A 23079-nucleotide genomic window follows, 5' to 3' on the forward strand; every position below is an offset into this window, starting at 1 on the left:
TTTAAATTAAGTAAAAAGAAGGTAGAAAATTCAGTTCCTCAGACACACAAACTACATTTCAAGTGCTCAAAAGCCCATGTGCTAGGGGCTTCCATGCTGGACAGCAGAAATACAGAACATTATCACCATCATTCTATCAAGCCCTGACAAAGACTGTGCGTCCAATCCGTGGTGTATATGACAAATAAGAATACTTAATATTTATTGAACTACTGGCTTAAAGACCCTATCCCTTTCTCACACCTCCCGTGATTTTTCATTACATTAAAAAAAAAGTTTCTTCGTGTTATATTAAATTTTTGTTTTATAAATATTTTTATAAATAGTTTATATAACTTATATAAATTATAAAAAATATATTTTATAAATATTGTTTCATTTCACCTTTAAAGGTCCATGCAATGGAAAAATGGGGAAAAAAGTTCTTGCTTCCTTAAAGAATGGATCTATTTCCTTTTATTAGATGAAAATTATATATCCACATTTCCTTCTTTGGATACGAGAAAACTCAGAATTAACTTAATGCTTAATTGCATAACTATGAATCCAGGTTTTGAATAAATGTGTTTTCCTCCCTTCTATGCAATTTTTGACATTACTCTATTTTAACATATTTTTAAAATGTTATCATAAAGAGGCTCAAATTCTTTTTGGAGATGGGTGGACCATAATTGATAAATTCTATATGATGGCACTCTACTGCCCTCTTTCTTTGAAGAATAGAAGTTTCAAGCAAGAAATCAATTACCAACTAAAGTTTTTCTAACAATAACCATAAGAAAATATCTGTACCTTTCATTAGTCAATATATTGTACACATCAATGCCAAAAGCCATTATAAAATTAAGCAATAATTCTTTACAACTATTTAAAAAAAATTTTTTTTAATGTTTATTTTTTAGGGGCGGGGGAGGGGCAGAGAGAGTGGGAGACACAGAATCTGAAGCAGGCTCCAGGCTCTGAGCTGTCAGCACAGAGCACGATGTGGGGTTCGAACCCATGAGCTGTGAGATCATGACCTGAGCCGAAGTCGGACGCTTAACCAACAGAGCCAACCAGGCACCCCAAAATTAAGCAATAATTCTTAATAAAATTCTGAGATTAAAAAACTAAGTATGAAAATTACCAACATTCAATAGCAAATATCATATTTGGTAAAGTACCAATATTTCCATTAAAATCAAAAATAAGACAAAGATACATCATATCGTTACTATCATTTAACATTGTTTTGAACAATGTAGCTAATGCAATAAAATTTTAAAAAATCAAGCAAGCAATAAAAATCTTGAAAGGCATATAGTTATCTTTATTTTCAGAGTGGTATACCTACAAAGTCTGAATATCTATAATAGCTAATTAAAATTAATAAGGGTTTATTAAGGTGAACAGATATGACATACATAAGAAAGAATTGATACCCTTTCTCTATACCACCCAAAACTAATTAGCAATGGGGAAAAAATCCTACTCTAGTAGCTATAATTAATAAATGTGCAGGATAAATTTGACACAGGAACCTAAATGTGTCTCAAAAGAAATGCACAGAATCTAAATTAAAAAAAAAAAAAACCACCAAAAACATCTTATTAAAGGACATAAAATAAGACATAAGAGCAGACTATTTTCCTGGATATAGAATCTTAAAACCATAAAAAAAAAATATCAATGCAAATGAACATAGGTTAATTTAATACTGAATTTCTTAGGAATGCTTTTTATCTGCAAGAAAACACCCAACCAAACAAAACACTGGCTTAAGTTAACTAAAACATTTAATTATCTCACATAAAAATCTAGAGTAAGGAATTACCAGGCCAATACAGTGGTTCCCCAATGATAAAAACCCAGCCTTCTTTCTGCCTTCCTTAAGAAGTCATTTGTTGCTTTATAGTTCCAAGATGGCTGCTGCAACTCAAGGCATTACATTCAAGTTCGTCAGGGAAGGAGGGAGAAGGCGGTGGTGCTAAGCATACCTGTTTATTCTCTTAAATCCAAAAGCAAATGATTCTCCAGAAATCCCCCAGTAGACTTCCATTTATGTTGCACTGGCCAGAACATCATGCGACTACCCCTAGATGCTGGTTAGGCTGAGAAAGCAAGCACCTAGCTCTTCCAGTCTCCAAAGTGGTAGAAGGAAGACAATTGAGAATGGGTGTTTAGCCAACCAAGTGTTAGTATTTACCACAAAGTCTCATCAGAATCTCACTTTTTCACTCAAACTGTTCTGTTTCCCGATGTAGAATGTGTATTCCAGAAAAGGAGTCTACCTTGCTCACCACCATATTCCTAGATGACTAAAAAGTGGCCATTCCTAAATGACAGATGACTCAGTGTATTACAACGGTATCTTTAGTCTTCAATAGTGTGACTAAACACAGAATCATACCATAGGGAAGGTCATCTGGTCTTCTCATCTTCCCAGGGTAAGAATTTCTGCCCAAAGATGGCACGACTGCCGGTCTCTGGCTGACATACCTCCAACGAGTCTCTTAAGGAGTGGGGAGTGCTTACTGTGTGTCAGGGACTAGGTTTAATGTTCTACCCGCACAATCTCATTTCTATTCACAATGACCCTATGAGGAAAATACAAATATTTCCATTTCACAAAGGAGGAGAATGAGGCAGTGTCAGAACAACGCAGCAAGTAAGTGGCAGAGCTTGGATCAGAACCCAGGGCAACTTAACTCCAGATTTCGGGTTCTGAATCACTGAACTTTACCACTTCCCATATGAACACAGTCTGTTCCACTGCTGAACAGCTCTTTGCTAGAATGTTCTTTCACTAAGCTGGACCAACGGGCCACACTTATTTCCATTTATTATCTTCATTCTGAAGGACAGCTCGGTAATCCTATGCTCTTGATCACCCTTTGAAGGTCTCAGAATTATTTCCAAACACCATGTTATTATTTTGGTCAACTGCTTTTGGATTAGAGTCTATTTGTGGGATTCTTACATGTAGCATCCGAAGGGAAACTCCACACCACAAATCTGTTTACCAGGGTCACAGACTATTATAGGCGCTGAAAACAGGATCCCCCAAGATGGGCCACTTTGACATAAAGGCAGAATTAAATCATAACAATATCCTTTCATTGTTTACCACGGAAGAAACAAAAGTTTCAAAAAGCGCTATTTTTCACTGCTTAAATTCCACTCAGTTCTTACATACCAAGGGAGTATCTATATGTCACTACATGTTCACAGGACTAACTTACTCTATAAACTCATGGATTCTATGGGTAAGTGTCTGGTGGAGAAATCACTGGGCCTCTTTGTAAATAATATTTGTAAAAGAGTCAGCAACTATGAAGCAAAATTGTTTAAAACAAAAAAATCTAGTAAGGAGAAAAGGAATAATTTTCTGCTAATATGAATGTATTTTCTATTACACTAAACTCCTCTTCAGGTTACAGTTTAAAATAAGTTATTCCCTTCTGGCTGTTAGTTTGGCTTTTATTGAAAGTGTTTTGGGGCACCTGGGTGGCTCGGTCTGTTGCGCGTCCGACCTCGGCTCAGGTCACGACCTCGCGGTTCGGGAGTTCGAGCCCCGCGTCGGGCTCTGTGCTGACAGCTCAGAGCCCGGAGCCTGCTTCCGATTCTGTGTCTCCCTCTCTCTCTCTCTGCCCCTCCCCCACTCTCTCTCTTTCAAATAGAAATAAACATTAAAAATTTTAAAAATATTAAAAAAAAGTGTTTTGGTTTTTTTTAAAACATGGAAATGTCTCAACAGTAAATATCCCAATAATCCTTGGAAAGGAGGTCACCTACAAGCTAATTTCCTCAAGATACACAAGCTAAAGAAAAAAAAGTATGGTTTACCTCAATTGTTAAAAAAGTCAAAGTATAAAGATGAAAATCCACTTCTGGTTTCAAGAAATGCTTGTAAGCAGGACTCTACCGCCCTCTCTTGTACCAAGAACGTAAGACACCACCAGTGCAAGGAAGGCACCTCCCAGGGTGAACTGAAAGGAAACTTCTGTCCAGTAGATGGCCAACTACGAGGGCGAGGGCAGAGGACACCTGCCTGAGAGCCTTCACACATCTGCGCTTTCACGTTTTTGTTGAATAAATGAATCTCTTTTTTTAAAGGTTTTTTTTCTTTGATTATCGCTGAAATTTTAAAGAGTAAAAGAAAGTCATACATTTAGGGTACTTTTTTTTTTTCTTCTTGATTCCAACAGACTTATTTTGGTGAGTCAAAGGAGCAAAAATCTGGCAGTTTCCAGTTGCAGTGTGGGCTATCCAATGTACCCTGTTTTAAAATCCAGGGTTCAAAATCAACAAATGCAGAATAAAAGTTGGGACTTGACTGCCTTTATTTAGCCTGACGACCGCAATGCTTGAAGCAGTCTTTTGACCTGGTAAGTGACCGAAGCACAAATTATATGGGTCTTCTTAGTTTACCCTCTTGATTTCACACAGGCTGCCTCTGCGGACAAATAATTCCATCATAGAGACCCGATGTTCTAATAGGGGTTAGGGAAGATACAGTCTTTGGTTCCCTAATTTAGAAAAGTAATCTCCCCCTCCGGGAGATGTAGCCTATACTTTACACGTGAATGAAGGATATTCTCTCAGTGCCAACTTGTGCTATCAGGATTGCTGAAATTCTTTAACAGAATAAGAAGTTCTAAAACTGCTTTTATAACAATAAAATCAAACATTCATTAGAGAGCCAGATAATACTGCCTTTTCTTTCCAAAAGTTTAATTCATATTTTTTAGTCAAAATACAACACATTTTCTCAATCATTTAACCAATTAACCCAAAGGAAAAAAGTGAAATACTATGATTACAAGTATGCTAATAAACACTTTTAGCAAGATATATGGCAACAATACTTTCAACAAGTTTTATAAGAAACTGGCATAAAACAAAGTTAACTGTAACATTTTTAAAATGACAAGATCAGTTTACCTAACCTGTATTCCTTCTAAGAGGTATTTGCACTTCTTGTCCTGGCTTAAAAACAAAACAAAACAAAACAAAACTCTCAAATCACTTCCTTCTATCCAAATAAATTTACTATATTTGCTAAGCTGCATAAAGTTCACGACGATAGGTTTTGAAAAAAGCACTCAACGCAAAATTAAGGCAAACTGGATAGTTGCTATCAGGTAAATTAAGCAGCTGGAAGGATCTCTGTTTAAGAATTTCTGCCTCGAATGCCCTGGGAGCTTAGATTTCAAAGGGCACATTTGTATCTGTCGTACATATGATCCTTGCAGCATTTCTGAAGGAGGAAGGAAATGATGCTCCCATTTTACTAAGGAGAAAAACTAAGAAGACTCACTGAAGATCATACAGCTTGGTCAGTGGCACAAACACACTTATCAAAGGCCTTGGAACACAGGACAGTTTCCTGTTGGTAGATTTAACTTTCTAACTGTGTCAAGATATGATCCGAGCATCAAAATAGTGTGAATTCCTTGAGGTCTGGAAAACAGACGGCAGCTACAATGGGTGATGAGGAAAGTCAGCTCAAGATTTCTCACATGCTACACGATTTACAGTGCAAGTCCGGGATAAGGAGGGAGGTGAATACAAGAAGAAGGGGACGAATGAGTTGACATCATCATACGGCGAGGTCTGAACAGAACCCAGAATAAACTAGAACCGAAAAGATGGTCTTTCATCTGGTATTCAGACCAAAGGGTAGAGAGACGTAGAAATAGAAAGCTAAGAAATTATTCACCTTAACAGATCCCCATATATACAATTCTAAAACTTCTTTGAGGTAGACAGATGTTAGGAATGAACTGAGTTCATGTTTTAAAAAAAGAAGATAAGGAAGGGAGGGAGGTCGGGAGGGAGGGAAGGAGGAAAAAAGGAATGAAGGGCCCTATTTTCAGTCGTACCTTTAATTAAAAAACATCCCAGTTAGTACTTGTAAAGATCCCTTTCAGTAAAGTGCTTAAATGCCTGCTGTCTTATTCCTACATTTAGAGGTTGAGACGAAGTATCTTCCAGCTAAAGGACCCAGGCCAAGCTGGCCTTTTAAAAGAAAGCCTATCAGGGTTCTCAGCAAGTCTGTAACTTTTTACAACTTGTCCATTTAGACCACCTTGTTTTCCCCTCTTTGGTTTCTCAAGTTGGGAGCTCGAATGGACTTTCCCCGCAAAATCTCCAGGATTCTCTCAGTCAGATGTGATGTTCCTATAAGACACGCTTGAGGCCTGCTGACACGCTTGTATCAGTTTGCACACTTGTGTCCCACTGGACTAGATGCTACTGAACAGGCTCACACAGCTAAGTCCTGATTCTTCCTCTCTGAATCTTTAGGAGCTAGCATCCTGTGGGTACTCATTGATCAAGAGCCCATCTGACTTAATCGCTCAAAAGGTACATTTTATAGAAGGTGAACAAACTGGAGGTTTGTAGTCCTTCACGTGAAGTTCAATATATCCTGCAAAACCCGTTTTTATTCCTTTCCCTCTTCCTCCCAGGGAGGATTAGTCTACCTGGGCAAATACCTACCTTATGGTCTTAGTCCCTCTTTCAGATCCCATTTTTTAGAATTACATTTCCTTCGTTAAAATAGCCTTATGCACTTACAAGTAAAACTAAGTCAGGAAAACAGCAACAAAACATATGGTTCTGAAGGATATAAGAACAAATTCTTCTCATCACTAGATCACGGGAAAATAAAGAAACGAATACTGGTGCCTGAAGGTGATTTGTAAGGACATGACAATGAACTTGAGAATCTGAACTTCCACTTGAAACATCTCCGGGAAAAGAACCATTACGAATGTGTGAACGAAGGAAAATAGCCCTCCACTGGGACATATTTTTGCACTTGCTTTGCTCCGATTTCTGCTACATAGATTGCTCCAGTCTTCCCGCTGACATCTAAGAGATGAGGTAAAACCTGGTCTGCTAGTTGGATTGTGTTGATCACGGAACAGTTGCCAATGCTTCCCACTGGGGGTGCGGCCACCAGTAAGACCCTGCTGAGATTCAGCTGGGCTACGATCACGTACTTCCCGTCAGGAGTAAATCTAAGGACAGAGACATTTTACAGAATAAATGTATGCAAAATCAATATAAATGTTGACTTCTTCAACATTTTTCTCCCCTACAACGCTTAACAACAATAGGCACCTATACTTGCTGAAGTTGCTTTCGAGGAGAATTTAAGTTTGTCTAATTTTGTTTATGAGGGAATAAAGATTTGTGAAGGTAGATGTAGCCAAAGAATAGCTTGAACAACAACAAAAAGTAATACGCAAGAACCACACAAAATGAAACTAATGGACAGGAGAGTCGGTGCTAGGCTGACACTACAGACTCCAGATTTCTATTTTCGTTCTACGTTTAAAAATTCACCACATGTACCCTGAGGGTGAAAGCTGTAGGAGGTCCAGCATATGTTATCTGACACCCCGATCCCACAGTGCACTGGGACTTTAACTGCTTTTCTTCCTCTGCTTGGGATCTGAAATATTCTCTGCAAACTTGTTTCTGTTCCTTTTCCACCTTCTGAAAATAATATTTTAACGTTTCAGCTAGCTCTTCAGAGAAGCAAACATAAATCAGATTTAAAAAAGCATTAAAAAAACAAAAAAAAAGGAAAACGTTACCTGACTGAAGAAGGTCCCTCTTCCGTGAAACAATTATTCCATGCTCCTAACCACTCCCCAGTGTCTTTATCAAATACTTGAATTCTTTTATTTCCTCGGTCAGCAATCCATACCTGAGAAAGCAAAAAAATGTTTTTTGGAAAAGATCCACATATAATGAGAAAACAAAAAGGGAGAGGGGCGGGATGGATGTTCATTTCTACTAGTTTCCCATACATCATCTCATGCGGTTCTCAGAGGGCCTCAAAGAAGGTAAGCCCTATCTTCAGACAGGAAATTAAAGTTCAGAAAGTTTAAATCCCTTGCTTGAAGTGAGCTTCCAATACGTGGGAGAGCCACTTTAGGCCACCTGTCTCAACTCCAAGCCCATACACAGTACTCTGCCCGTTCTACCAAGCACCCGAATAACAAAAACCGGAGTCCTCCATCATGATGCGGAACATGAGCAACACTGAGGAGGGACAGAATTCATCCATTCCTCTCACAGGCATTCACCTTCCGGCTGAGTACTGCCACCCTGCCAGTTCCAGGGCTAGGTTAGAAGACAAAAAGAAAGACACACAGCCTTGTTCCTCAGGAGCCCAGGCTAGGGTATTCATTCCTACTGCAGTATCACTAAACATCCACCTGCTATTTAGCAAGGCATGTCCAAAGTGCCAACCCACTGGAAGAGGAAGCTTAGAAGACTTCGGTAACTTTTAAGAAAGACAGTAGGCTAACGACAGGTTTAATTCCGTTTTGCTATAGGCTGGTACGAGTTACTAAGGAAACTACTGTCATAAAACAGGAGAGTAGATTCACGTTAAATGGCATCTCATGTACTATATCTGATACATGCAACCTACAGCATACATACAGAGAAATCATTTTATGACATGCAGCTAGGATTAGAGAGGGGTAAGAATGGACTGGAAGTATGGGCCTGCCCCACTGACCTCTACCTTCTTCTCCTTTCAGGATCTTGGGTTTGTGGATTCAGGGACTGTTTCTTCAAGGTAACCCTAACTATGTATTTGTCAGTATGTTTGAGTTTCAGTAGCCACTAAATTCATCTACAATAAGACACAAATAAACTGTTTCACTTTAGAGAGGTTGTTGATCTCTATGTAAGGCAATTTCTCAAGACCTTTTCCTGATCCATGATTCTTTAGTAAGGATGGATTTCCTTAAAGATTTTCGGATTACTGTCTTAGATGAGTGACCAAGGAAGAAATATAGTTTAGGTCGTAAGACTGAATAATACTTTAGATTGTTAGCATTATCTTTCCTACTGAACACAATCTGAGAAATCTTGTTTAAGAAACACCGGCAAGTTTACCTCTGGACCTAGTGAACTTTTCACATAGGCTTGGATGATGACTGAGTCAATCACGTAAAACGTTCAGAACAGCATGACTGTGGTTAAAACACAAGTGTGCGGAAATGAACATTCTCATTTCTCATCATTCAGTAATGCCAGAGGATGTCCGTCAAATGTTCTCCAAGGCCTCTCAAAAGGGCACTTATCACTGTGGAGAATTTACCAGGGTCTAAGTCTTGCCTGCTCAGAAACTTGATCTTGTTCTTATCCCACAAAGGGAGAAGTTAGCCAGGCTCAGCAGGGTAATGTGTTTAAAACCAGAATTCCAACTTTCTAGCTCCCCATTTACAGACAAAATTCACATGTTCAGTTATCTTCCTATCTACACTAAGAACTACCTGAAGATTTTATGATTAAAACATTCTCATTTTGTCTGCACAGGAAGCCAAATCACAATCAGAAGGCTGCTTGCTAAACACAGAGCCAGAAGTGGAAACGGATTAAATTTCTAACGGTATGAAGCCAAGATTGTCTGATGCATCCACTGTGTGTGTAGTAAGTCCTTTAGTCATTTCAGTTACATATAAGACGACCAGTATGTGCCAGACGCCGAGATAGAAAGCAAAAGAGACTCAGTACGTGCCCTCATACAGCCTACACTCTGTCAAGGGAGACAGTTAATTGATACGATAGTGTGACAGTTACTATAATGGGGGAAGTACAGGCCACTACAGGAAAACAGGAAAAACTAAGGTAACATTTTGGGTGGGGACTTGGTTTTGGGAAAGTAACCCCAAAGAAGTGGTATGTATGCTTAACGGTGTGCAAAAGAGACGGGTGGGAAAAAAGAAATGGGTTGAAATGCGTCAGTTAAAGTTTTCTGTTCCCCACACTGGAGCTAGTGAGAACAGAGCTTGCCAAGGTGGCTCTTGTTTTCAAGCTTCCGAGGTTAACCTCTCCCTTCTCCCTTTTGGTCAACATATTCTAGCATGAATTTATTTCTAAGGTTAAAAATATATTCAAACACATCGTAGTTTTCTTAGTGGGAGGGTGACTCATTTCTTCTTCAGGTTACTTATTGTTCTATTCCTTTATTTGTTCCTTCTACCTTTAAGTGACATAGAAAATCTATTTTGTTCATTTTTAAATATTTGGGGAACTCTCTCCAGTATGGGACTCAAACATTTGTAAGAGTACGTGGGTATACCCAGCCCCAAAGGAACTGCCCAGACATACCCAGATACACACAACCACAAACATTCATACATAATTTATACGTCCAGAAACACACATGTGCACCAAGGTCCATATATGTATACATATGTATATATATATGTATACATATGTATACACATATGTATACATATGTATATATATATGTATACATATATATATGTATACATATGTATATATATGTATACATATGTATATACATATGTATACATATATATATGTATACATGTATACATATGTATATATATAGGCCCATACACCAACACACACACACACATTTAGATACAGTTCCAGATACAACGAGAGTGTATTTTTTACCCGACCAGCCGAATCAACTGTAACGCTGTGAGGTATGTTGAACTTGGCAGGCCCTGTCCCCCGTTCTCCATGCAGCCAAAGTATCATAAAATCTGGACAGTGGTAAACATAGTTAGTTGGTCAGAGCAACATATAGAATACCTGACACATTTGCATGTTATATTGTATGTCTTAAGTGGCAAACAAACTATTCAATTATACCTGCAATTGATTATGCTTTACTGGCTTTCTGTTGGTATACCACTTTGTTTAATTCTTATGCTTTACCAGAAAAAAAAATTCCTTCTCTGTGTCAAGCAATTAATCGACTTCTTTAATGACTATCTCCACTGGAATCTTTTATCACTCAAAACCACTGCTGTGATTCATGTCAACATCTCCCTCAAACTGATACCCCTTCCTAACTAATCGGTTATTTGGTACTATAATTCCTCTGAGCTTAAAAATTCACATTGTCTTTATATTCTGTCTCCTTTATTACCTCTACCCCTAAAGATATGCCCAAGCCCGAGTCACAGGTACTCCTGTATCTGTAAATGTGACTTTATTGGACACAGAGTCTTGGAGATGTAACGAAGTTAGGGATCTTGTGAAGAGATGATCCTAGATTTAGGGTGGACCCTAAATCCAATGACTAGTGTCCTTGTAAGAGAAAGGAGAGGGAGATTTGAGACACAGACACACACACAAAAGAAAGCCATCTGAAGACAGAGGCAGAGACTGGAGATATGCTGCCCCAAGCCAAGGAATGTCTGCAGCCACGGGAAGCCGGAGAGGCAAAGAGGGATTCTCCTCTTGTGCCATTAGAGGGAGCATGGCCTGCCCATTAGGTTCAGACTTCTGGATTCCAAAACTACGAGAGAAAACATTTCCATTTAAGCCATTTAGTTTGTGGCAATTTTTTTAAAAAGATAGTTTTGAGAGAGAGAGAAAGAGAGAGTGCACGAGCGCAAGTGGGGGAGGGGCGGAGAAGAGGTGGGCAGAGGATCCAAAGTGGGCTCTGTGCTGACAGCAGCAGCCCCAAAAGGGCTCAAACTCATAAACCTCGAGATCGTGACCTGAGCCGAAGTCAGATGCTTAACCGACTGAGCGACCCAGGTGCCCCTGTGGCAATTTTTTTTATCACAGCCATTCAATCTGTCTCCTGAGTTTGGTTGTTTCTTTCATAGAATTTTTTGAGTCTTGCTTTATCCCTACGTCACCTCCCTTTAACTATCACCAACCAAACTCAGTTACTGGGTGATAAGCTGACTACACAGCTTCCATGTAGGGGTTTATATCCTGTCCAAATAACAGCGCTTACTGCAAATATATCTCGGTACAGTGTCTATTGTAAACACTGCTTCTATAACATCGCTTTCCCACTAAAAAACCTCAGACATTTCAAAGGCAAAATTATGGCTTCAAAATTCTTTGATAAGCCTTCAACATCCCAAATCGTACTTTCTACTATTCAAAAATTACATCCTAAGCTCCTTTCCTGGAAAACTTGCTAATTACCACCTGTAGACCTTGTGTGATGGAGCTTGTGAACGTTCCTCCCATCTCCCTTCTCCTCCCACCAAAATCAGTGTAGTTCAAGAACTACTTCTTTTAGGAACCCTTGCCCTACTTCTCCAGTCAACAGAAGCTTCTCCTCCTAGTCCCATTTTACTTTACCAATACCGCAGAGTACCACTTAACGGTTTTATCTGAAATAGACCTGCACCTAGAATACTACTGAGGACACAACAACAGTAAAATACAAACACAAACTTTAGCTGATCAAACTGAAGGATACCTCAGCCCTGGGATGTCAGGTTCCCAATCTCCTTATTCTGAACTGGACAGGATAAGCACTTACTTCTTGAGCCCACTATAAATCCCCAAAGTGCTTCCAGTGTCGTTCAAAGCAAACGCCTACCTTTTGAGAATTAAGCAAGCCTATCATCAGCACCATTTATTACTGGCCATCCCACACATCTCACTAGAGCCCTTTACACACAGCTTCATATACAACATGCAACAGTTATGATATTTACCAAGTATCAAGCAAACTAAAGCAATGCAACTTATTGAATAACATTCTTACAATGCCATGCAAAGCTAAGCCAGGTACCTTGGGACAATTTGATCAATCTGTTATTCAATCCTCCGTCTCCATCCACGATGTAAATATCTCCTGTGTCGGCTACGTACAATTCTGCGGGGTTATCAAACTGTAGGGGAGTCAAACCAGTGCCTTTCTTGCCTGGGGTACCCAACACTTGAACAAGATCACCAAAGGAATTGTATTTTTTAATAGTATGACCATAGGATCCTATAAAGATAAACACACACACTTCACAAATACAGCCACTGTCCAAACATTCACGTTTTTCAAGTAAGCAGAGAGCAAAAATGTACTAGAATTAAACAGTTAATTGAGCTTCTTCATCAGTTACAACCAAACTTATTATGAATTAAAATCTCAGGTACTTCTAAATTCAAGTAAATCAAACCAAAACAATTGGCTCCTTATACAGGAAGCTTGTGATGCTAAATTATAGGTAGATCATTTTCTTTTTTATCATAAATACAACCTTGAAGGAGCATTCCTTGCAAAAAGAAACCAAAAAGGAACTGGAAAAGGAACTTATATTTGAAAATCATTATTTCAATCATATGCGCTCAAATTTTAGTAGGTCAACAAAAAGTGCACTATAATACAGATTTTAAAACTACCCTTTCTCCTAGTGGAAACAAGTTCAAATTCAACCCATTAACATTTTTTTCCTAAGAAGGGAATAAATCTTCCCAAATTGTTAGTATCATATCCTTTCACTTACATCAAGACTTGAGTGGAAATTCCTTACAAGCAAAAATATAAAGTATTAACAAATAGGAAAAAACCATAAAGTAGTTAAGAGAAATCAATTTGAAGGCATACCAAGACCAGACTAACTGTTAGGCATTCAAAAGATAAATTGGATACACTGAGCTTACTGGAAATAAAGTGAATCAAACTTGCATTACAAGTCTAACTTAAAAAGTATATTTATTATTATGCCTCATTTGAAAGCTTGAGTTAGTTTGTAGCAATAAGAGAATATAATATTATTACAGAATGCAACCTTCAAAGTTCCTAAAAAATTGGCAAAGGACACAGAATACCAGTGGAAAACATTCTTGTGGGTTTTTTTTTTTTATAGGCTCATTTACAGCCATATTTTTATTAAAGGAACGTATTTCTTCAAAAAATGGGAAGGAATATAAAGTGTCTCCAGATTTGTGCATGAAAAAAACCAGCTATAATGGAAAGAATGAAGAGGTCATGTGTGTTCTTTTTATTGGTGGGAATCAATGAAGTATTTTATAAAAAAGGATCACATGAATGGAATAAATGAAAAACTAAAGGCTTTTAACAGTAAATTCTGAAAAAAAGAGGGAAAAGAGCCGTATTTCATTACAGTATTACAATGAAATCAGATGCAGTCTAGATTTTTTTTTAACCAAAATCTTACAATCCAAACTACATTTTGAAATGAATGGATTATCAGCTAAAGCTCAGAAATCTCTTGGGTTCTGAGAACAAATGGTAATAGCACTTCTAACAAAAACTGAGAGTTCATTAATTCCAAAATGGCATCTGAACTAGCCAGAAGTGAAGAAACAGGATGTCCTTCAAGCCATGAATGTAACTGGGCCAAAGAATACTAGAAACACTGTCTTTATGATCCCATTCATCTCTGAGATCCTGACATAATTCCAGGTTATCTAGAAATACTGTCTTTATGATCCCATTCATTCTTGAGATCCTGAAATTATAATCACAAGTCATCTCTGGTACTATCTTGTCTTAAGCCACAATAATACGCAACAGTTACCTATGAAACCATTCACAGCTATAAATTCAACTGTGCTTGATTTACAACATACTCTACTAAAAATGTGTTTTGGAAGGAAAATTTCAGACATGCTGCAGTAGGTAGGATTTCAGAAACATTAACACCAGCAGTTTCTGCAAATCTTGCATTTTGGGCAACAAAGCAGTTCTGGTTTCTTAGCACAATCTCTTTTGAAAGAGAACTGGTAAAGGAAAATGAGACAGGGATTTTACTAACTCTCAGAGATTGTTAGTTCTGTGGCTTCACACAAGAGGTTTACATTTAACCTGGGAGGAGCAGCTGATGTTTTAAAAACTATAAAAAAGGACCCCTGAAAGGACAGTCTCACAACTGGTGCTACAAAGAGGAAAAGTCCCTTGACAAGTTAATGGAAGAATCACAACGGTAGCCTTCTTGTTAAATGTCTCGACTCTACGGAAGTACAATATAAAGATTTTTAGAAAGAAGTGATTTCACAAGTCATTAAAGAAATGACAATTAGATTTAGCAACTCTTGATTTTAAAGCATACAAGCAAGAACATGGGCAAAAATATGATTTCTAGCAAGACAATTTAATAGATATTACTACACATACCACTTCCTACATCCGTGATCCAGACAGACTGTTCATGTAGTGTACTGGCTGCAAATATACCATGAGGTGTGTCAACTGTGTAATTCCAGGATCGTAGGAAATATCCATCCTCTGTGAACACTAATACCTTTGGGATGTTATCCCCTCTCTGAAGGTATATAAAAATAGCTGCTTAGATAAGATTATTTTTTAGAAAGTAATCTTTATATTGGTAGAGAAAAACAACAATTAAAGGTTAATTGACAAATTAATAATGCTTAAAAACCATCTTCAAAACCTAACAGTATTAACTATTACATTCAAAACCAAAATATTTACTCAAAACCAATCCAAAAAAACCAAATTTCACGATTACCGTAAACATACATGGTTACTTAGTGCAGCAAATCAAGAAGCTGTTTCCTTTGTATTCATAATTTTTTTTTTTTTTTTTAATGCCAATTTTACTAACCTGGGCTACGTAAACCAATCCGCTGAGGGAGTCAATTGCAACACAAAATGTCGTTCCAGTAAAGTATTCTGGACGATTAGGCCATCCCACATCCAGCCGGTAAAGAATTTCCTCGGTTGTCCAGGAAACTTGAAAAGCAAATTTCCTTAAAACCTAAAAAACAAAACAAAACAAAAAACAAAACAAAACAAAAAAACCCAGAAGATTAAGATTCAGTTCACTCTCTAGGTTAAAAAAATAAATAAATAAATGTTTATTTTTAAGCATGCCTTGACACCTGACACAGAGGTGTTGAGGCTGCTGGACAGAAATGATGGGGGAATGGGTGGACAGAAATGATGGGGGAATGGGTTTATACGTCGAAAGACCAAGGGGGCCACAATACAAACCTGCAAATTATTTGGAGACGTAGTGGGGTCTGGGGAAAGAAAGAACACAGGGAAACGGCGATGCATCATATACAAACTTTTAAACCCGAAGAGACAAAGAAGGACGTCGGCAGTTCGGCCCGGGTGGGGGTTTTGAGACCAGCCAGTGCGGGAGCCAAGGCCCGCCACCTCCACCCCACAACAGCGGCGTCGCCTCTCAACGGTGCCGTCCACACACCCGACAGACACGTCTTCACTGCTCAACTCACCGGTGAGCCACAAAAACGCGAATGCAAAACCAGTAATGCAACAAAGAAGCCAGCGCCTGCCAGGCCGACCCATAATCTCGCCATGACGAGACGGAAGGGTCCGCAGGCGGCTGGGGGCCACCGAACGCTCTCAGGTCCACGCCTTTCGTCGCCGCATAGGGCGTCGGCCCAACCTCGGGGCCGAAGCTCCTATCTCCAATTCCCTCTCCCTGGATGTGCGGGTTTTGAAAACCCAGAGGAGAGCACAGATCAGGGTGAGAGAAAATCAGGATCTCGGGTAGCGGTTTCCTGGTGCGTTCGGGGTCCACGCCCCCAGGTCACGCGGCTCGGGCTGACCCACTGACCACCCTTTTCCGCCCCTTGGGGCGGTCCACACTGCGGACTTCGCCCGTCAGCCAAAAATAAGGGTATCCATAGATATGCCTTAACCACTCGACGTTCATTTTTTTTTTAATTAAGATTGAAAAATCACAACCCAACACACGCAAACCCGCAAAATAGAAATGTGGCTCTCAAAAAATGATTTTCAAGCTCTGAGAAAGATTTCAGCTACCTCCGATTCTGAGGAATCCAGGCATTTGCTGTAGACACCTACGTTCCCACACCAGGACCCCTCCTTTGGCTTTCGGGAAAGAGAGGCCGAAGCTCTCGGCGCAGAGTTGGGTTTACAGGGGCGCGACGAGCTTCTTTAAAGGCCCCCGGGAGCCGGTGGGAGCTGTAGGGGTAACCAGGAAGGGCTCTAGACGCCGTGGGCGCCGCGGTATTCGGGAGTCCCCCTACCGGAGAGTGTGGGCCCCCTCGCCCGGCTCCCGGTGCTCTCCGGCTGCCGGCCCGCTCCCGGAAGCCGTGGCAGCTGGTAACAAAGAGCCTGCCCGGCCTCCGCTGCCCGGGCTACGGGACCCAGGAGCCAGCGCAGCTGCTGGGGTTGAACGCAAGTCGGGCCATGCGCCGCGGTGAGGGGCGGCGGCCGGCGGCCTAGGCGCTGGTGCGGGTTGAGAGGCCGGTACCTCCTTCTTCGCCGCCCGCAGGATCCGGGGCGCAGGTGCATCTGCTCTCCCGGCCGCTCCACTCGGGAGAGCGGCTTCACGACCTTTCCCCGGCGGCGCCTGGCCTTCAGTTGCAGGGGACCGCAGCTCAGCTCCGGCTGCCAAGCCCTGGGCTTCTTTGCAGGACTCCGAGAGCACCGGACTCTTCCCCGAGGTGTCCTGAAGCTGAGAAAGTCTGGCGGTTTTTGCTTTTAATAAAAAGTTTTTATAAGTGTCCATTTTTAGAAATTTTTGCAGAGTTTGAAGTACTCTCTACCTCTTTGCATCCTTTTTCTTGCTCCTGGAGTCTTTCCTCCTCAGCTATAAACGTTTTTACTATTAGAGCAGACCAGGGATGAACATTTTGTGATTGAAAGTGCAACTGTGTAAAACCACGTCGAAACTAACCAAGATGGACAAAAAGTCCTTTGAAACGGTGTTGGATGAAATTAGAAAGGTAATTTCACTTAATGCCTTAAATCAATCTGTGAGCTACGAATTCTCGTAGTTAATTCTCTTTGAAGGACTGCGTGCCGATGGTGCAAAATACGAGTTTTAGGATTGCAAAATTGGTGGGAATTTTAATGTACACTACGGGAGCTTGTATCGCGATATATTTCACGATACAAATAGAAATTAAGTTGTTAATGCTAAATTTGACGATCAGTGCGGTATTGTGGAAAATATATTAAAAGAATACTCGTTCGGAAGCCGGCTCTACAAATCTAATAGCTCTGTACTTGGCGGAAAAGTGATTTAATATTTAACTTTTTATCTCATCTTTCAGTAACCTAAGACTGACAATTAAGAGATAATACGTATAAAATTTCTTTAATGGGAGTTCTCATGGCAGGTTTTTCAAATCTGAAGATAGGCTATGTGTTGCCTGGACGGACACAATGTCCAAATGTATTAGGTTTAAAGTCATATTCTTAGGAATGGGCTTCAATAACTTGAATTTCAACACCTTTTTTCTTCCTGTTTTCTAAATTTTTGCTTCTTTTCGAGGCTGTTGTATGTAACCTACCTCCCAGAATGAACCAAACAGCAAAAATACTTGGAATGTAGCCTTGAGCCCAGTAAATACTTAAAGCACAAAAGTGTTTACATAATTAGATCTGGAAGGACCATCTGTACCATTAGTATGCTAATACTGAGTGTTTTGCTTAGAACTTCTGGCCATTTCCAAACCTTTAAGACCCTTGACTGACAGGGTAGGATTTGTTACTTTATGCTCTGGTGATTGATTTATTTCAGCTTATGAAATGAATGAAATTGCCTGTAGACATGCTGTTTTTCTGCATTTTCTATAAAGCAAAGTGTTAGTTTTCTTCATCTGTCCTAAAACTGTTTTGCAAATTCGCGTATTAGGTTAAATTTACATGTTGGGCGATATTGAATGTTGTTTTTGGTCAAAATTTCAGCTTTTGCAAATCCAGCTTGTCCAATTAAAATTTGCTATAAAATGTCAGGTTGTCAACTATATGTATAGAATTTGTAACAATTTGTTTATGAACTGATATTTACTGTTTATGAGGAAGTAATTTGTGGGTTCAAGTAGACCAAGTAGATTTCTACTTTTGGAAGTTATAGGGTGCAATTTGCAAAATCTCTCCCTTCTATGTTGTGAAAAGATCACATACACACACACACACACACACACAGATATTAATGAGGGGAATAGGATATTTTCCAGAGATCAAAGTCATACATGAGATAGCAATTTACTTTCTTATTTAAATCCTTATTTTTGGTCTGCAAGCAAATTAGATATATCAGCATTGTCTTAAGTCTGTTAAAATGGGATAAAAATGTAGGCATATCTAAATGAGAATTACTATTGGTTTTTAAAAAAATTGCTTTCAGACTTTGTAGATATAAATTCGTTTAAACCAGGTAATCACTTCCTGAGATTACATCTCAACATTAGTAAGAGTACCTTACCCAGAGTCCCATGCTCTCTTCCTCACTTCCCTTTTCAGTGAAAAACTACTGGGCAACCTGGATGTTTCTTTCAGTAAACTGGTCATATTTTCTCCTAGCAAATGATACATATACCAAGTACAAATATTGTTTTATAGTACAAAGGGTTGATTTTTAATCATTAGTAGCTACCAAATTATGGTTGTTTCCATCTCTAAGCTTGGCAAACAGTTGCAAGGACAGCATATGTGATTTCAGCTGGTTCTGGATAGTGCTGGGTCAAGACCACCATACTTTCTCCCTGAACTTCCCATTGATAGAGACCCTGTGAGGAAAGGAACCATAAGTTAGTACTATTATGTGTCAGATCTACTACTGATTATTTTAATTTTCACAGTAACTCTGAGGTGGGTAGTGAATGTTGTTCCCTTTTTATGGTTAAAAAGGTTCTCAAGCTAATTAAAATGCCTTTCAGAGGCCATGAGGCCAGTTAGTAGCAGGCACACAGATTGAATTGAGGGCTCTTTTAGGCTCCCTGGGGTCTTAACATTCCAGTGGAAGTACTGAGAACCTGACCAGACCTTGTCATTCATGTTTCTCTATCACTTAGCACATAATAGCTGCTCAATAATTGATGCATGAATGCGTGAATAATGTTTGATATAATTAGGCTTCTTAAAAATGACAGTTTGGTTGAATTTGGGATGTTCTGAACCTCTAATAACATTTACAGGAATTCTGTATGGAATTTCTATTAATGTCAACGCTTGCCTATTACAGCTTTGTTCCTTTTCCTGGTAGGAGTGAGTAGGGAGACTCAGGAGGTTTTCCTGCTGTCTCAACATATCCCTTACTGCATGGAACCTGGAAAGGTAGAATGTCATGTCACCCCAGTGACTCGCTGCCTGGGCTGGGGCTGAAGAAGGGCTGCCATGTTGCTTAGGCAGTTTTGACTCTGCATGTTACTATTTAGCTTACATATGCTAATGCTGTTTTTGTTTTTCCTTTCTTAGGCTGTTCTGACAGAGTACAAATTAAAAGCAATTGAATATGTGCATGGATATTTCTCTAGTGAACAGGTATTTGTGTATACAAAGATCTTTTTTCACTCTGATATTCTCATTAATGTCTATTTACTTGCTGGTCAAGTTCAGAATTGCTTTTAGTTTGTTGCTGTATTTATTCAGAAACTTTAGAAGCTTTCCATTTGGGGAGAAAATTTTACCTAGTGTATAGTTAGAGTATTTTATAAACATACCTACTTTCACTGCAATATCATATATTAACTTTATTTTATTTTTTGTTTTAGAGAGAGAGCACGAGCGGGGGAGAAGGGCAGAGAGAGACAGACAGAGAGAATGAGTGAATCTTTTTTTTTTTTTTTTTCAACGTTTTTTATTTATTTTTGGGACAGAGAGAGACAGAGCATGAATGGGGGAGGGGCAGAGAGAGAGGGAGACACAGAATCAGAAACAGGCTCCAGGCTCCGAGCCATCAGCCCAGAGCCTGACGCGGGGCTCGAACTCACGGACCGCGAGATCGTGACCTGGCTGAAGTCGGACGCTTAACCGACTGCGCCACCCAGGCGCCCCAAGAGAATGAGTGAATCTTAAACAGGCTCCAGACTCACGTGGAGCCCAATGAGAGGCTCAATCCCAGGACCCTGGGATCATGACCTGAGCTGAAATCAAGAGTCAGACATTCAACTGACTCAGCCACCTAGGCACCTGTGTTAACATTATTTTATTTTATTTTATTTTACTTTATTAATTTATGTTTATTTAGAGAGACAGAGACCAAGTGGGGGAGGAGCAGAGAGACAGGGAGACTGAGAATCTCAAGCAGGCTCCACAGCTGTCAGCATAGCTCCCGAACCGTGAGATCATGATCTGAGCCGAAACCAAGAGTCAGACTTAACCAACTAAGCCACTCAGGTGCCCCTGGTAACATTTTAAAATTCAGTGTCCAAGACCAGTTTTCAAATATTTATTCTGAGCACAGCATCATGAATTTATAAATTTCTAATGGTAAACATACCCAAATTTGTACAGTATTTATAAGTCAGTAATTACGAAATTGACTACACGTTAAAACAAAATGTGGTGTTTAATAAGTAGTTTCTGTCACTGCCAGACAAATAATGTTTTAAGCATGGTAGTTTAATGAAAACTCATGCAGCTTTAGGGGGAGTTTGCTAATTTAAAAAGTGTATGCATATGTATGCATACACGCAACATACATAGAGAGGCCTGATTTCTGAGGAATACTTAAAAAACACTTGATAGAGAAATAGGGCAGAAAGAGAAATGTGCATCTGAAGAGTTCTGGGAAAGGGTAAGAATGTGGAGAGGGTAGACAGTGGATGAATCTGTAGGTGGCGTTGGTAAATGCCCCAACTTCTCATCTGTTATCTCAAGATTTTTAAAACTTGAGGTTTGGATCACTTTAAGCCTACAGAGGTTTTGACTCTTAAATGCCTAAAAGCCACTTTACAAATTGCATGCATTGTATTGCTGTCTATTTAGTGAGTGTTTTTCAGCTGTCCCATTACTTTTCAAAATCACCTTAATTTAAATGTTTTACAAAGATTTATAATATCTCATAGATGATAACTTTTCTTCTTTCGAGTATATGTGTGTGTGTGTGAAATTTTGTAGAAAACTTCCCTTGGTGGTTATTCCACTTTGCTAAAGTCATCAAAAACTTTAAAAAACTAAAAGCTATTTTTTAAGTATGACCTTCTAAGCCTCCTTATTGTATTGAAGGTTTTTCTTCCTATCAGACGTGATAGCAACGTTTTTTTGGTTGGTAAAGTGGCAGGTAGCATTTTCTACGTGTATATATAGTAAAACCATTATTCCCATGATAGTAAAGAACATATGCATAATACCCATTTGCAGCATACACATCACTTTATATGGAGTGAAAGTATTTTCTGCTCTTCATATACCACTCCAGTCTCTAGCATTAATTTTGCTTTGTAGAATAATTGAAACCTTAACACATTAATTCACTAACCCAGATTTTATTACTCCCTCTTTGAGTCTTTTTTTTTTTTTTTTTTCTTTTCTTTTGGATTTCCCTTGGAGGCAGTGAAAAGGGTGGTGGTGACTATGCAGGAACTTCAGGGTTGTGACCTTGATGCCCTCCTCCTCTTTTATAAGAGATCTCGTAGTATCTCCCTCATTCATTTGAAAGTCGCTGGTGGCAGTAGTGGTGGGAGAGCCTGGCTAACTGTGTTCCCCAAATGCCCTACTGTTTACAGATTGCTAGAGTAACTCATGGTGATTCTTAACACGTTTAGGGAATAGATCTGTGGTGTAAAGACGAGATCCGTGCCCTTCAGATTCAAGGAAAAGAGCAGGAGACAGCAGACCTATTCTAAACTACACCACTGAACACCCTTTTGTGATTGATTAAAACTGTCACTCTCCACGAAATTTTTAAAGTTTTCCATTCGTAACACAGCTGACATTTATCTCCATCTAGTACTTTTTCATTCTCTTTTCTTTAGGTACTTTGTTTTTCCTGTATTTCACACTTCTTGTTTATTTCTGTAGCAGCGCTGCCCCAGTCTCTGTGATGATCAAAATGTTCTCTTTTTGCACCATTCCTCGTGGTAACTACCTACTTCAGATGGCCATTGAGCACTTAAATTGTGATTTGTGCCAGTAAGGGACCGAATAGTAATTCATAGTACTGAAACAAATCTTGTAGAAATGTTGGCGAATACATATCATTAGAGCTAAAGGAGTTCTTTCTTTTTCAGGTGGTCGATTTACTGAGATATTTCTCCTGGGCTGAACCTCAGTTAAAGGCAATGAAAGCATTACAACATGTAAGTAACTTACTTTTCTTTAGAATGAAGAATTTAAGTATCTTGAATTCTCCCCTTGTTTTCTATAATTGATCTCAGGTTGTAATTTGTTTGCATTAGAAAAACTAATCCTAAGTTTTATTTTACTTTGATTAATCAAATAATTGTTAAAAAAAATTAAGACTCCCCAAACTGTGAATTTAAATTGTATGTACCTTATTAAGTTGTGAACCATAGGATCCTAATTGGCAGGTTGGAAGAGAAAATATTTATAGGCAAACAAAACATAGAATTTGAATTTTCTTTTATAGTTTATTTCTTTTGAGAGAGAGAGAGAGAGAGTGC

At 39.1% G+C, this 23079-nt stretch overlaps 2 protein-coding genes and 1 long non-coding RNA gene across 5 annotated transcripts in view; 2 read left to right on the forward strand and 1 right to left on the reverse strand.

Annotated features, from left to right (window-relative positions):
- The window catches only part of LOC132682149 (uncharacterized), a 46969-nt gene extending 37552 nt beyond the window's left edge, over nt 1-9417 (forward strand). Inside the window, exons 3-5 of the long non-coding RNA XR_009611505.1 lie at nt 4188-4367; nt 8547-8584; nt 9331-9417. This is a non-coding gene — a long non-coding RNA (uncharacterized LOC132682149). The remainder of the gene's footprint in view (nt 1-4187; nt 4368-8546; nt 8585-9330) is intronic.
- Nucleotides 4690-16346, reverse strand: NHLRC3 (NHL repeat containing 3). Of its 3 annotated transcripts, XM_060637289.3 has the most exons (8): nt 15970-16344; nt 15722-15750; nt 15333-15485; nt 14882-15029; nt 12539-12739; nt 10441-10532; nt 7590-7702; nt 4690-7007 (listed from the first exon to the last, which is right to left on the reverse strand). In XM_060637289.3, exons 1-8 carry the CDS (start codon nt 16040-16042, stop codon nt 6752-6754), a joined length of 1065 nt encoding a protein of 354 aa, XP_060493272.1. In that variant the 5' UTR covers nt 16043-16344; the 3' UTR covers nt 4690-6751. The 3 variants fall into 3 exon arrangements, with proteins under 3 accessions (XP_060493272.1, XP_060493271.3, XP_060493273.1); XM_060637288.3 differs by having other exon boundaries at nt 15722-16346; XM_060637290.3 differs by lacking the exon at nt 15722-15750 and having other exon boundaries at nt 15970-16343.
- A 200-nt stretch (nt 16347-16546) lies between these two features.
- Nucleotides 16547-23079, forward strand: part of PROSER1 (proline and serine rich 1) — a 28356-nt gene continuing 21823 nt past the window's right edge. The window contains exons 1-3 of the mRNA XM_060637287.3: nt 16547-17451; nt 19931-19996; nt 22687-22755. Coding sequence (XP_060493270.2) covers nt 17407-17451; nt 19931-19996; nt 22687-22755 — 180 coding nt within the window. The 5' untranslated portion in view covers nt 16547-17406. The remainder of the gene's footprint in view (nt 17452-19930; nt 19997-22686; nt 22756-23079) is intronic.

Source organism: Panthera onca, chromosome A1 (assembly GCF_046562875.1).
Source record: "Panthera onca isolate mPanOnc1 chromosome A1, mPanOnc1 haplotype 2, whole genome shotgun sequence".
NCBI lineage: Eukaryota > Metazoa > Chordata > Mammalia > Carnivora > Felidae > Panthera > Panthera onca.